At 38.3% G+C, this 15,914-nt stretch overlaps 1 protein-coding gene across 3 annotated transcripts in view; it reads left to right on the top strand.

The window, feature by feature from the left end:
• The window catches only part of ugt8 (UDP glycosyltransferase 8), a 47,709-nt gene that overhangs the window by 27,094 nt on the left and 4,701 nt on the right, over positions 1-15,914 (top strand). For all 3 annotated transcript variants that reach the window (XM_037532771.1, XM_017717436.2, XM_037532772.1), the window contains 2 exons: positions 4,961-5,037; positions 13,555-13,774. In XM_037532771.1, the coding sequence (XP_037388668.1) occupies positions 4,961-5,037; positions 13,555-13,774 (297 nt within the window). The remainder of the gene's footprint in view (positions 1-4,960; positions 5,038-13,554; positions 13,775-15,914) is intronic.

Below are 15,914 nucleotides of genomic sequence, written 5' to 3'. Positions count from 1 at the left end.
GTGAGAAATTAAGATGCATCTAAATCTTTTAGAATTAATTCCACTGCTGTCACACTCAGCCACATGATCCAGGTTTGGTAGTGAGGTGGTATGGGTTTTGTTTTTCTCCTTTTCACTACTCTTGTACATTTTACTTGTTACTTTTCATCTCAGCTGTCTGAGACATTGTCCCAGAACTCACCAGGTTTCTTCTGTACTGTGGATTGGTCCACCTTGTCTTGAGGCTTACTGGTCATTTACATCTTATGGTGAGTCCTCAGGTCTTGCTGGTGCATTTTTCTCTTCATGGTAATCTTTAGTCCAGGATTGGGTATCCAGATCCAAACCAGGGATTCGGGGTCAGAGCTGATCCAGGCATGTTTTAATGGATTGGGTATCAGCTATTCTGAGCCTGATTCAGATTCTGTTCTTTGTTTCATTATTGCACACTGTTGTACAGGTACCAAAAGGACAACTTCAGAAGGCAGCAAGCAGACTAACTGTCTGTAGTGTGGATCATTTCATCTATGAACATACTAATATTGGATTAGCATTGGTTGATAAAGTGTCAGATATTGACTGGTGACTGTAAATAACCAGTCTAATGGTAATGATGCATTGCATTAACATAAGACTTCTGGGTAGATGGTTAAGGTAAAAGAAATTGCAGTAAATTAAATCTTTGGACATGTTTTCTATGTATGAGCAGCTGAACTACCTCACTCTGTACAACTACTCCCATCTGAATAATAGTTGAGACTTTTATTATATTTCCCTCATATAAGCTCATAGTGAACCATTCCCTTAAGTTATTGCAGGATCACCAAGAAAACATGCTCGAAATATCTTGAAATGTTGAAATCTTATCGAAATGTTTTGTTTGGCTTTTATTGTTCCCCCTTTCTCTTCCAGTTCCCTGGGCGATGGGGCTCTCTCCTGTCATGAGACATCCTATGATGTCTCATCTTTTCAGAAGACTAGCCACACAGGACATAAACCTGACTTGATTCTGCCTTGAGACCACGGTTACGTGTTCTGTTGCGTAGTGATGGGGCAGAGAGGGTCCCCGCTGTCCCTTCTCTCCCGGTGAAAAAGCTTACCACCAGTGATGGCTTGAGCCGTCATGCGGGCCTCAGTGTGGTGTTGTTGTTGTTGTTTGTGCACATTTGTCGTGTCTTTCCTAATGAGGGCACTGTGCTTAGGTGCCCTCAGGGACTTGCACACAACAGGCGCCAGTCCCCAGTGTCCTCACCAGAATAGCTGCATTTACACGCACACACACACACATAGGTAGATACATAAATCTAGAGACATTTTTGCTACTCATAAACACATACAGCACTGTGCAGAAGTCGGGGGACCATGCATTTATTGGAATTGCAGTCAACATAAGCTTGATTTTTCAGAAGGTGTTCCTGTGCAGAGTTTCCAAAACTAGAGTTCAAAGTATTTTTAAAAGGTATGGAGAAAATAGCACTCAAACAACTCTGCTAAACCACCAAAACTGTCCCCATCAGGTAAACATCTTTAATCATTGAGAGAAAAGGGAAAATCAGGCTCCACGCATTCCAAATCAAATGCAACAAACCTCTAAGACTGAACTTTAGAAGTGTGGAAAAACATCCCTGTGGATTTCTTTGAAAAACTGAATGCAGGTCTTCCTAAAACAATGGACACTGTAATTAAGGCAAAGAGTGGAGACAGTGAATGCCTAACCCTAATGCTGAAAATGGCCTTTTTGACTAGAAATTAAAAAATGAAGGGTGGCCTTTGACATTCGCTGTATTGGACATACGATCAAAACTATATAGTCACCTTTTAAGTTTTCAATGCTCTGTCTGTTTTCAATTATATAAACCAGTTTGGTTCATGATGAATAAATAAAATGATTCTAATAATGGAGTCCTGTCCAGCTTCATTGGGCTGAAAGAATTAGCAGCAAGCTGTAATGAAAAACATTGTAGTGTGTCCAGAATGATGAACAGAGCTGTAGTTTTATATGTAAATGTATAATATAACTAATAACCTTGGTGTGAAAGTAGAGGAGGCAGTGGATAGGGCAAGATGGAGGCAGATGATCCGCTGTGGCGATCCCCTAAAGGGAGCAACCGAAAGAAGAAGAAGAAGATGATATAACTAATAACCAGAATGCTTAGTATTTTAAAAGTAGTGGTCAAATCTCAGCCTTTATTGTACATGAATAATAACATATTATTTATAATATACGAATTTAAATATTGAATAAAAACATCTAAAAATTCATTTGGCACCAAGTTTATAATGCTTATCTATAACCTCTATTTGTTATTAACATATATTGTTGCTGTCACACAAAAACCTTATGTTCATTTTTGTTGTTGTACTTTTTACCGCATAATTTGAAAGCTCCGGTAACGCTTTGAATCGTTTTGCATTTTCATGAATGGATCAGTAGAAATGGTCCAGAAAGAAATATATTTACATTGACTTCCATTACAAGATAATGTTTGTTTTTTTTTTTCCCTGTCCTGTAAAGTTACTAGTTTTTTTAGCTGGTTTTGTTCCAGCAGTGATTTACTATGTCAAGTGATTCCAAGATTCTAAGTCAAGTGATTCCATGTTTGAATGTGAAGTAGCCGGAATATCAGAATTTTAACATGAGGTAATGACTTTAACACAATAACGCTGATGAACCCTCCCCACCCAGTAACTAAAGACCAGTCTCTTGGTAACTGTAGAATGTTTGTCATTAGGTTATGCACCGGCCACACAATGTGCGCTACGTCTGTACACTCGCGTGTGTATTCTTCATTTCATGCTAGGACTGACTTCTCGGAATTTCTCAGAGAGAACACACACACACACACACACACACACACACACACACACACACATAGGTGCAAACAGTAAAAACAGTGGTTTAACATGTCATTCTCATAGAACAGATATACTTGTGGAATTATGACACACAGAGCTTTTAAACAATTGAAATAATGTATTTATTTAATCAATCACATTTTTATGTGGTCATTCATGATTAATCACATTAACCTTCTTCACTCCAAGCTGCTCCCAATGAAAGACTTTTTCCATGTAAAAATCAGCAATTTTTTTAAAAGCTATATGAGTGAACAAAATAATCTTCAGCAGGAAGTATTTATTACCTTCAGTTATTCAGAAACATTATATGGATATAATAAATCTTTAAATTCCTTAGAGTGAACACCGTTTCCAGTGAGAGCTACAGTATCTGGACGTTTCAACTTCACCTCAATTGTAGTCCTCTTGCTCTCGTATGTTGTTTTGAGAGGGAACTAGATAGTTCCTGTATTTGTTTATTTGTGGGTTGTTGGTTAAAACATACTTCTCCCATGAACACTGTCTAGTGTAGTCTGCTAAAGTGCTAACGTTACTGATGTTAGTGATTATTGCAGGCTTCAGCAGTGTGCTTGTAAATGATACTTGTTTCAGTTCACGGCACAGCGCTTACTGGAAATAGCTTTCATCAAGAAAGCCATCAGTGGAACTTGCCATTAAAAACCACAGAGCTACAGTCATGAAGTCACAACAACAGCTCAGCTGTGCTACAGGTTGGAATTACAGAAGGTTTACAGAAGGACCAAACTAAGAAAATCCATTGAAAAAGATATGACGTTAATAATTGATCATGATTAACCTGTTAACTTTTGACACTGTTTGTAATTTTATGATTGAATGAAATATGTACTTAGCCGTCCTGTTAATAATTGTCGGACGTCAATTTTTATAGATAGAAGTTTACACCTTGCCTTAACATGCATTTCTGACTGTGATCAGATCTTGTTTGAATTACACTTCTATTACACTGCATGAAAACCCAAGTGTAAACACCCCCCAAGATGCATATTACGATCAGATCACCTAAGCCACATTTGGAGGTGGTCAGAGATCTTAACCACATTTGGTCAAGTGAAAATGGACGGCATTTCGTTTATCTATAATACAGTTAAGATTGGGGATACGTAAGGCTGGTGTTCCCCAAACCAAGAGTCTGCAAGCACTCCATGCTGATGATCTCCAGGCTGTGCTTATCCACTCTTGTAGTAATGAGGGAAAAGAGTAAACAGAAGTAAAACTAAAACAACACGTGTGGATGTGCTTGTTCTACAGAACGTGTGTGTGGGGGGAAATATGATTTACAAAAATGGAAGCATAGATGAGAAAGTCAAGTGTTTCATGTTTTTGGTGCTGTCTGTTTTATCTTGGCACAGCTTTCTTTGTGTAGAGGTGTGAGAAGTTTTTGCAGCAGATTATGTTCATCCGTTCCCCTTTCACTCATCATTGCTTACTAGCAGCTCAACACAGAATCAGAGAGACGCCAGTGTTGTATTTAGTCTTTAAAATTATGAGGAAATATTTTCTTTGATCATATTAATTTATTCCTGTGACCCTGACGGAGAACCGGCTTAGAAAATGGATGGATGTATGGATGGATATTAATTTATTTTAGTACATTTCCAGAACGGCCACTTTAAATTTTAGTAACGTGCTTTGGGTCTGTTTATTTGTAAGCGTTTTGAGGCTACAGTTTGCCATGAAGAGTTGTGTGACCTCGGCATTTGGCGTGTGTGTGTGTGTGTGTGTAGCAGCTGCACTGAATGAATCTTTCCGTTTTTAGCCAGGGGGACAATTTTTGAAGTGGGTGAATTGTTTCTTTGCCTTGAGCCGTGCTCAATGAGAGCTTTGTAGTGATGTAAATGTATGCATGCTGACCGATTGCCTGCCCTTGCTAGTATCTTTCTCGCTCTTGTTCTCTTTCTGTATGTTTCTTTCTTCATGCACATTTCTTCACTTGTGGTGATGAGCCATATATACAGTGTGGGGAGCATTATGGTCACCTAGTGTCAAGGTTGTCTAATAGAAAAAGTGTAAACACTGTAGAACGTATCAAACTCATTTCTGCTGATTGATGAAAGATTATAAGATCACATCACCATGGATGTCCAATCTGTTTTCTCTACAGGTTTTCTGGAGTTCCCCCCAGTAATCTTGGCAACAACACTAAACTAGTGGAGTGGATGCCACAGAATGACCTATTGGGTAGGTGCATTGTGTCACAGCTCTACAATAATAACAGATGGTTGGTTAGTGTAGTGGTTAACACCTTTGCTTTCTACGCTGTAGACTGGGGTTAAAACCCCAACCAGGACAAGCACCCTACACTATACCAATAAGGGTCCTTGGGCAAGACTCCTAACACCACCTTGGCCTACCTGTGTAAAATGATCAAATTGTAAGTCGCTCTGGATAAGAGCGTCAGCCAAATGCCGTAAATGCAAATGTAAATCACACACACACACACACACACACACACACACACACACACACACACACACACACACACACACACTGCTTTTATACATTGTCAGGACACAGTGTCATACATATGTCACCGCATTTCTCTGGTTAATACACGTATGAACATATGAATTACATATACCATATGTATCTTTCTGTGATGATAATGTGTCCCATAATTATTATATAAATGTAAATATACACAATTGTATGCAAATGTTTGGGCACCACTTTCCAAAATTCCATAAGGAAGTGGCAGCAAAAGAGAAATATGGAAGACAAGGCAACACCTGGAAGCCCAAGAAAACTCCAATAGAACCGTCATAAGACAACAGAGAACTTACAGGAAGGTTTAGGTAACACGGGAGCGGTGATGCACCAATACGATGAGTCAACATGGAAAAGTCTTCAGAAGACAGTTTTACCTGCAAGCTCATAACAAAAGTCAACATCTAATCTATGCAAAGCAACTTCTAGATAAGCCAGAGGCATCTTGAAAACAAGTGCTGTGACGGACGGAGTAAAAACCGAAGACTTTGGCCACAGGCACCAAAGGTGATTGGAGAAAAGAACACATTGTCATCTGTTATACATGCGACTAGTTCTATTATACTAGGTGGTTGTGCGACAGCTATTTGCATAGGAGACATGGCACAAGTAGGCGGGAGAATTGATGCTGTTCTATTAAATGTCACCAAATTCTGCAGGCAGATGTGACGCAGTCAGTCAAGAATGTAGAATGGCCCTCAATGTTCCCTGACTAGAACATCACTGAAGATAATTAGAAAATAACTAGACTTCTGCAAGGCAGTGTGAGTGAAAATGTCGAAAACAAGAATAGAAAGAATGAACCAAGCTGGCTACAGAAAGCACTTGCAAGCAGTGATATCTGCTGGGTGGTGTTACTAATGGGGGTGTTACTAATTACTGACTTAGAAGGCTGTCTAGACTTTTGAACATGACAAAAGTACTTTGTCTTTCATCTTTTAAGTTGATCAGTTGTAAAGTAAGTGTCCATTAACTTTTGCATACAACCATATATGTAATATTATGTCCCATATATATGTCATATATTTAAGTATGTAGGTGTAGTATTTATTGTGTATTTATATAGTATTTTATAATGTATATTATATAGAGTATCAATATTTAATAATAGTTAATAAGTTTTATCCCAAACTTCTTAATAATGTTAACCGCAGTAAAATATTTTACACATTCAGTTTTAAACAATAAAACAAAAGAACTTCAGGTCAGGACCTTTGTGCCGGTCCTGTTAGCCATGTTTTTCTTTGGTTTTCTGACATTTTTGTCCTGACAGTGTATGATAACAAGCCTAAACACACGCATACATACACACACACTCACTTTAGCTTGTTGACTCAGTCCTTCCTGCACTGTATTTTCTCACTGTCCACAGGCTTGGATGGTTTTCTGAACATGGACTTTGTCATCACTGTCTTAGATTCCTGCTCTGTGTGTCTGTATGAATCTCAACACTTCCTCTCTAGACTCCACCTCTGCTTCTTTTCCTACAATGTCTCTGTTGTATGAGAAGACACAAAGATGTCTCCTCTCTGTTGTGTGTGTGTGAGTGAGTGAGTGAGTGAGAGAGAGAGGGAGAGAGAGAGACTGTGAATGTCTGTGTTCTTTGTTTATTTCTTCCCTTTTCTTTTTTCCCTTTTTGCAGCCTGGTTATCTTTTCTCTCGTGTTCCTTCCATTTATCCACTCTTCCACAATGCCATTTCAATTCACTCCTTCTCTGAAAGAGACCCATCATCGTTGACAAATCACATCTCCGAAATGGTAACTTGCAATTCGTCTGTTCATCATGACATTTTAAGACAATGTAAACAATCTGATTTTTTTTTTTTCCTCATGATGTGAAAAATGAGAAATAGAGATAAAAGATTTGTTCCAACAACGTATTTATTAGAAGTGCACAAGTCATGACTTTTTCGTGACTGATTCCAGTTTCTTTCTGTGACTATTTGCCTTCAGTTCAGGTCATAAATATCAAAACCCAATCCAAAAACAAGGGAAAAACACATCTGCCATAATGCTAATATCCCCTTACACCGCTATGGGATTATGTTAGTGCTAAGCTAACAGTAATTTTTTATTTATAAGCAATATTTTAGATAAAACACAGACATTTTAAGTTTGTAAATGACGGTCCATGTTTCATTTGAAGCTTGTAAAAGACATTAACATGTGTATTTTGACTTGTGGCAGTTTTACAGTGACTTAGTAAATCCCCAGTCAATCCCCAGCGCCGAGAGTCCATGACTGAGGTGTCCTTGAGCAAGACACCTAACCCCCAATTGCTGCCCGGGCGCCGTGGATAGGGCTGCCCACCGCTCCGGGCAAGTGTGCTCACTGCCCCCTAGTGTGTGTGTGTGGTGTTTCACTTGCATGGATGGGTTAAATGCGGAGATGGAATTTCCCCGGTTGTGGGATCAAAACAGTATCACTTAAACTTAAAGAGTTCTTGTATGTATTGAGCTGCTGCTGTTTTCTATTTGGACTGGTTCAGGCTACCACTTATACTCACAGTCAGTGACGTAGCTAAAACTTTTATAAGGCTTTGAGTGGCCTTTTTTCTTCACAAAGTTGGTTCCACCCATTGGAAATCAGAATGTGATTGGTTGATTCCTTTGTCTGTTCATAATTATGTTCGAGGATAATCTGACATTTATGGCCTTCAGTTCAGCTCCTGAAGTCCTAACGAATGGGAGAGCTACCTTGGCTGTATCTACATAGATACCACAGAGAAAACGATCCTGATTGGATCATTTTCTAATGGGTGTTTATTTAACCAGTTTCTTTCCAACCCAAACTGTGAAACTAGTTTAAAAGTAAGCATGATGATTCTGTTAAATGAAGATTAAATAAAAGCCACTCATGACAGAAATCATTAGGCCTTCTAAAGGCCTAGAAGGCCCTGAAGGTTTTCCCACTGATTTCTTCACAGACGAAGAAGATGACTACTAAATACTAATATTTAGTAGCTTTTTTTTATCTGAAGTTGACACTGTGTGGGCAGAATTAAGCATTCATTAAGAATGAATCACACATTTTAGTACATCGTATTAGCCAAAATTGCAATGTAAACATCATTTTCCCTTGAATTTAAATTCAGAAACAAAAAATCAGTTGCCAGTTACATGAATCCAGTAAAGCTCTACATTGAAAGTAAGTGGCAACTTGTTGTTTAGCACAGTGAATCATGCACAGTTATGCTGTAACATTGTTGATATACTTGTAACAGCTGCATTCAAATACAGTGCACTTACCTGCCTCACGTAATTTGCATCATAAAAATCTGCAGCACACAAATCTAAATAATGAATTATCTGATTACTGTTCTCACGTTTACAGCAAAAAGCTGCCAATTACAATCTTATCTGATTTCTACGTATATTTCTTAAAAAGGGAATGAGAAAGAGAGAGAGAGCCTGAGAGTGGCACATATTGCAATAACAAAATGCCTTGCATTATATTAAAAACACATCATTGAAACATGATTAAAGGTCGGTCTGCATTATTTTGACCAAAGTCATTTCCCTTTGTTGCATTATATGAATAGCTTTATTCATTAAAACACTCATCCAGAGCAGTCATTGGTCATGATGATCACAGCACACAGTAAAAGCACTGTTGGCAAGAGTACAAAGGACTAACGGTGATAACGGTTAACAAACTATATATTGTGCAGCCCTGTAGAGAGCAAGGCAAATTTGCTCAAGGCTAAATAGTGTCTGGGCTATATCCTGTTTCTAGCAGCCTATATCACATACATCTCTGTTAGTCACTGCTGTCCCACACACACTCACAGCAGTGGAGCAGTTATACTGTCAGGGGAGAATTCCACAGATTTTTCAGAATTTCTGCACAGTTCATTGGTTGACATGAAAATCAAATCATAAGTTCTTTGTAGTGGTTTGATGGGAAGTGGTGCCTTGTCGAGAAACTTGCAGTCTAGGATTTCTTTACAGAGTAGTGATAGGACCCAGGGGTTATGATGCCTAGAGTGGTTAATATAGCCATTTTATGCATTATATAAAACAACCATTGAGACTTCACATCGATTATATTTATAGTAAAAAAGTGGTATATCTGAGAGAAATTTTCTTTGGGAGTTACCCTGCATATACCTTTATACTGTGAATGGGTTTTAACCCTTTAAAGCAGTCGCAGAAAGTTTTGTTTCAGTTTATCTGCTCTTTTTCATCTTTTTTCAACTACAGAACTGGCACAAACTACATTTTTGAACAAGAAAACACATGCATATAAATATAAATGACACATCAGTGACACTTTTTCCTTACTCTGGTTGAACACATCAGTAATAAGCCCTTACTGATAAGAAAGGACTCCTTCTGCTTCTTTTATACAGTGATAGAAACATGAGCAAAACATGACAGGACACAAAGGTCCAATTCTATATGCTGAAGGTAATTTCTTTTTTTGTATTTAGTAGGTAAAAGTTCTGTGATTTTGTTTTGTGTAGTTTGTCACAAACAATTTTCTTTTAAACAAGAAAGCACTTAAATAGATGTATAAGTCACACATTAATCTTGGTTGCTTTATCGTTACTCTAAGTTAACAAATCAGTAATACGCTCTTACTGATGCTGAATGAGCTAACGCGCTCGCTTCTCTAAAGGAGTGGCTTTTTTTTGTTGTTGTTTTCTGGGCCTGGTACATTTCTTTTTAGTCCAAAAAACTTCTCAAAGCTACTATAAAACAATATCTCTGACAGCTCATTCATTCAGTCTTTCTTTCATTCACAACCGTTTCAACGCTTAGAATGGAGCGTTTCATATCAAACCACTCTGAATGACTTTGTTTACATCTCAACCATTTAATTATGCAGACCCACTCAGAATTTGGCTGTCAGACCTTTAGGTCATTCCTCAAAGTTCAAATACGCAGCCCAGACATTCATTCAGGAGCCTGTGTCAACTTTTCCAACCTATAACTGCAAAGACATTTTCCTCTACTTAGAAGAAAAGAATATAAAACCCATTGACAAACACACATATAATAGAAGTCAGCAGGCAGATACTGGAGCAGTTTGTCATCTGAGGGAAAATGCTGGAGTGTTCCTTTGAGGTGGTGAAGTGTATAAGCCAGAAGAAGGTGCCACCTGCTCATAGAGAGACACCACTACATCACTAATTGTATCATTAGTGGTTAACCATAAGCTAGGACAAATAAACATACCAAGGTTTCCTCACAGGATGCCTTCACATGCTGACCGAATGGCAGTTTAGCCCGTAATGTTTTCTCGCACAAGACAAATGACAGGTCAGAGGTGAATAAATATATGACAGTTCAACAAACTGAAGAAAAGACCACAGGATACACCCTTTCTATAATTTGAATAAACTATAATGCATGTATGTGCATTTAGGTTATGTACATTAGAACCTGCTATCGAGGTTTAACATAATTGTCAGTACCTGTGAAAATTCTCTCAGTAAAGCTTCAAAACATACAAGAGGCTTCAAGTGTGGCTGTGATCAGATAGACATTGACATTGCAATTACTGATATTTAATTTAATTTAAATGTAAATATTTGCTTTACTCATACATCCTTATGCAAAGGTTTGGTCACACCCCCCCCCCCCCCCCCCCCCCCCGGGAAGTGGCATGCTTTAATATGACATTTTCCTGGCAGTTTTAGTGCAAATTTCTGTTTATTTGCTGAGATTATTGGAAAAAATAAAGCATAAAATATAAAGTGTACCAGAACTTTTGTATAGGTCATATTTTATGTTGGTTGTTTTTCCCGCCAATATGGGCAGCTCAGAAAGTGCTGCAAACTCGACAGGAAAACAGTCAAGCATCTAATCACAATAGATCAGACTGGATCTTCGTTCAGGAAGAGCTCTGTAAGCTTTACATTTGAGTCATACAGATTCTTTCGAAGAAGCTGCTTTTGAAATGTTTGCACTGACTAGGTTTGAAACAGCATTAGTCATTCATAATTATAATTATATAATTATAATTAAGCGTAAGTGGCTGTGTTGTTCAAATGCAGAAGTCGTGACGGGCCTTTTAAATGATTTAAATGTTTAATTGACTGACTTTCTAAACAACACACTGAAAATAACTAAGTTTCCCCTTGTACTTTCCTGTTGATACAGGTTTGTAGGGCTTTTAGAGAGTAACAGAAGTAGTGAGCAATTAGTTGACTTTTCCACTAAGTTATCTGCTTTGCAGTTTAAGATGAGTAATTATGAATGGATTCATTTTTTTTAACATCTACCCCAACATTGATCTTCACAGGGACTCAAGACTGTGTTCACTGTGTCATAAAAACATGTATAATGCCCCAGAACATTTCTTTTGGTACAGCCTTGACATAATTTGAGTCACTTAAAACTTTATATGAAGAGAAAGACATGAAATGTTTGTTATTTATAATACACAAAGTAGCAAAAAGGTGCAAGTCTGACTCCTTATAAAAGCTCTTTATTTACTTAATACATTAAAATGGTTATCTTTTTAAACTGTATGTAGTATGAACTTTTGAGTTTCTGTTGTCTATTTAAATGTAACCATTGAAAACTCTATATTTAATTGCTTTTTATTCAGTTCCCATTTGATGGCAGTCAGTTCATCAGTCAGAAATGCTTATCTGTCAGTTAAGCATTTCTTATCACATTCTAATGAATTCTTTAATGTTTGACAAAATTATAGAATCCAGTGTAAATGCTTAACAGACTTGTCCTGAAAATCTTCATAACAGTCCGGCCCTAATGTACATATATTTGGGCTGTCTTTACAAAAGGAGGTTTTATAGAATTGTAAATTAACTCCATATATTTTTATATGTTAATTATCTGGTATATAAAGATGAATATTGGTATATTACAGTGAAAAAATAAGGTTGTACAGAATAGAGAAAATATCATATTGAAATTCTACTGGCAAATATAGGCATTCATTCATCAGAGTTGTGTACGGTCAAATCCGATTGTTAAAGGAGCGCACACCATTTTTTCACAATGTTTTTTTTCAGTGTTGTGTTTTTTGTAGTATATATGATCAAACTCATTTCTGGTAGAAGTGTAAATTTGAGCATAATATTTCAACAGTGCGAAAAATGCCTTATTTGAATAGAAATGATTTAAATTGTCAATAACATCAATAAAAGTAGGAATAACAGCAAAAAAAGTAATATCACAATAATCCTTGTGATAAAAGTCTTTTTTGCTCTATACTACTGATACAGTAAATAACTACCGCTCTAAAAATGCAAAACATAGCTCATTTAGTAGGGTAGAAGCTACCTCATGTACTTCAGTATTATTCTTTTTCTATTATACTTTTATAAAAAGGCTACATCTTGTTCATTTCCATTTTACGTTTTTCCAGTTGTTGTATTTAAACCTGTAAAGCTGTTTAACCTCTGGCTAGTAGGGATGTGCGCAACCCCACCACCTGCTTCTTTACCCCTGCACTGAAAAAGTGAGTCAAGTCAAGAGGCTTTGTCATTCCATCTATGTACAAGTACACAGTGGAGTGAAATCGCATTCCTCCAGGAACAACACGATGCAACAAGGAAGAAAAGTACAAAGTGCGAACGTGCAGACAGCTAGAAACAATGAATACGATAAACTAGACATTAGACACCATAAACAGTGCAGCACTGAAACAGCACTCATTCTGGACATGAGGTAGTGGAATAAGGTGAAGAGATATTTAACATGCTGTGATCTGTAAGTAATGAGCCCACCTCAAGGAAATTCTTTATCAAAGTCATCTTGCTGTTTTCTTAGTTGGTATGGAGCTGAAGTCAGGCGAGATATGAGGTGGTTTTGGAGGGAATGTTAGTTGGTTGACTATAATTTGTTTTTTAAAACTGTGAGCAATAAGATTTTATATCTACTGAGGAATGTTTCTCCATTTACTATTTTTCAGAAAGAAGACTCCACAGCTCTCCCTTTAGTTTTATTTGGCTGATACTTCAGAGGTTCACCTCTTTCACCTCTGCTCTAAGTGTAATTTAAAGCTACCATAAACTAGTTCGTTTTACACGTTCTTGCGTTTTTCCCATTCAAGTAACATGGCATTTTCTCCAGCCACTCATCAAAATTCTTGTCTCTGTTTTATAAGCAATATATATTTACAGCACCACTTCTGTGAACCACATTGGGACTCCCAAGGGAAGTTGTGACTCCCAGGTTAAGAACCCCTGTTTTGAGTAAACACACTGATGACAGTTCTGTCTCTGTCCCTCTCAGGACACAGAAACACACGTGCGTTCCTGAGCCACGGTGGCCTGAACAGTATCTATGAGGCCATGTACCACGGAGTGCCCGTGGTGGGTGTGCCGCTGTTCGGGGACCATTATGACACCATGACACGCGTGCAAGCCAAAGGCATGGGCATTATGCTGGAGTGGAAAAGAATGAGCGAAGAGGATCTGTATACCGCCATGGTCAATGTTATCACTGACAGCAGGTAACACACTCCCAAGTGCACACGAACACTCCCCCCCCCCGCACACACAGAGCCAGGTTAATTTTTAATGTCAGTGGAATTGGGGTAACTCAAGTTTAAAGAGAGACGAGGTTCACACTGAAAGGCAGCCAGGTAATGTCATCACTAAGTGAATATTTGCTCAAGCATGCCATTTACTGATATTGGAATAAGGGGAGCTCAGAATGAATAGTTCTAGACAGCAGACTACAAATAGTTTGCAGTTCTGTATTGCGTTTGTGTTCCCTTCAGCAAGCAGACTTCATGTTATGTTTCAGGGACAGGAATGGTGAAATGACGGAATACTAGGGATATAAATGATTAAAGAGCCAATATCGTGGGAAAATAAATTTACTTTACCTTTTTATATCTGTATTTAAGACAAATATAGTATGTAAGCACAATTAATGAGTTAAAGCTTTTCATGTAAATTAAGCCTACCTTGCCCGCATTGGGCCTTACCAACTGTTCTGTTTTTACCCAATTTGTTAACCTCCAGTTCCACCCGCTAGTTAGGACTCCCCCAATCACACAATACTATCAATGGTAGGAGGGTAAAGGCTAACACAGGCTTCCTCCAAGACCTCCTAGCACAGGCTTCCAATGAGACGAGTAGATCAGACTGAAGTGAAACAAAGTTTTATTACAGAATTCTGGAGAGGTTACAAGCAGAGAACATGCATCATGTATCTCCCAAGTAAGCTCTGACACCTTCTCATCAGACTCCCTTTTTTATAGTCGCATGACCGCTCCTCCCTTACCCAAGATATCAGTAGATTCCATCAAGCCTCCAATGCGTGCGTTAGCCCAGCTCACCAATCTATACCATAAAAGTTTAAGCATGTGCTCGAGACATGAGCGCGTCTGCAAGATCAGCTTAAGGTATTCCAGACAATGGCTCTGCTTATCTGACAAGATGAAACATACGTGTGGTGTGCTGATCCCAGTGTCTGCTACTATCAGCTTCGAGGTATTACCTGTTATCTGACGTCCTTGTGCATTCCACCGTTAGTCAGCACACAGCCTTATGTGCTGACTCCTTAGCTCTTATCTATTCCAGCCTTATAGTTGAACAACATGACCTTTAAGCTTTCAATGCTAAACATAAGCTTTCTTTAATAAATCTTAATATGAACAATAATAAGGCTAATAATTCCACACTAGCCATCCTAACCATCCTATCCACCCAGAGAAAGCGAGGCCAATTGCGCTCTCTTGGACTCCTGGCAACGGATGGATGTAGCATCAACAGGGATCGAACTCGTGATCTCCTGATGATACGGCCAGCACTTAGACGGTTGCGCCACTTGGGAGCCCACGCCACATGTTCATAAGGGGAAATTTCTTCTTAAAACCCACTTACGCAGTTTTCACAAAGACTCTGACGTTCACCAATGTTTTCTTATTTGAAATTTATTCTTGGGTAAGAACAGAATCTACAGACACTCAAGAGCACAAAGGTGTGGACAGTTCTGCAGTTTGAGAACACGTCATACATCTGACGTAGGCTGTTTCTTAGGATGTTTCTCAAGAAAACATTCAAGAAAAAAACTTGGAGATTGGTGAATGAGGCCCATTGTTTTAGTGATGTCACAAATGCCAAAGCAGTTGCCTGCTCAGCCTACAGCAGTTCACACCCCCCCCCCTCCTGCCCAACGATTCATGTTGAGTGTTTCAGTCTGTACTGCTTTTTAAATGAAGAACCATACTGGTCATTTACATAGATCGGTCTTAAAGCTACAGTTACAAAAACAACCTGTTTAATTTTAAGAGAGAAAGGGAGGTTGGAAAATAGTAATGTGAAAATGAAGTATGAATGTTTTTAATACATAGCAGCACATAAGTCAAAAGTAGATTTCAGGGTAAAATCTAAAATGCAAAGAAAAAAGTAGGTTATGGAACCAGTCAGCAATTACATAAACCATTGTTGGACTAATGCAAACCAACAGTTCCTATTTGAACAGGTGAGTTTATCATTCAAGTTGAAGGACATTTCTTATGTGTGCACAGTTAGCTAGACAATTAGTTCCGCTACATTGACCTACTAAAAAAAACTGCTTTTTGTTCTGTGAGAGAAGGTGTGGTGCCCGGTGGTGTGAGGAAATCACCCACAGGTGTGATG

Source organism: Pygocentrus nattereri, chromosome 22 (genome assembly GCF_015220715.1).
Source record: "Pygocentrus nattereri isolate fPygNat1 chromosome 22, fPygNat1.pri, whole genome shotgun sequence".
NCBI lineage: Eukaryota > Metazoa > Chordata > Actinopteri > Characiformes > Serrasalmidae > Pygocentrus > Pygocentrus nattereri.
The sequence above is the reverse complement of the archived record's forward strand: the minus strand, read 5'-3'. Positions and strand labels throughout refer to the sequence as shown.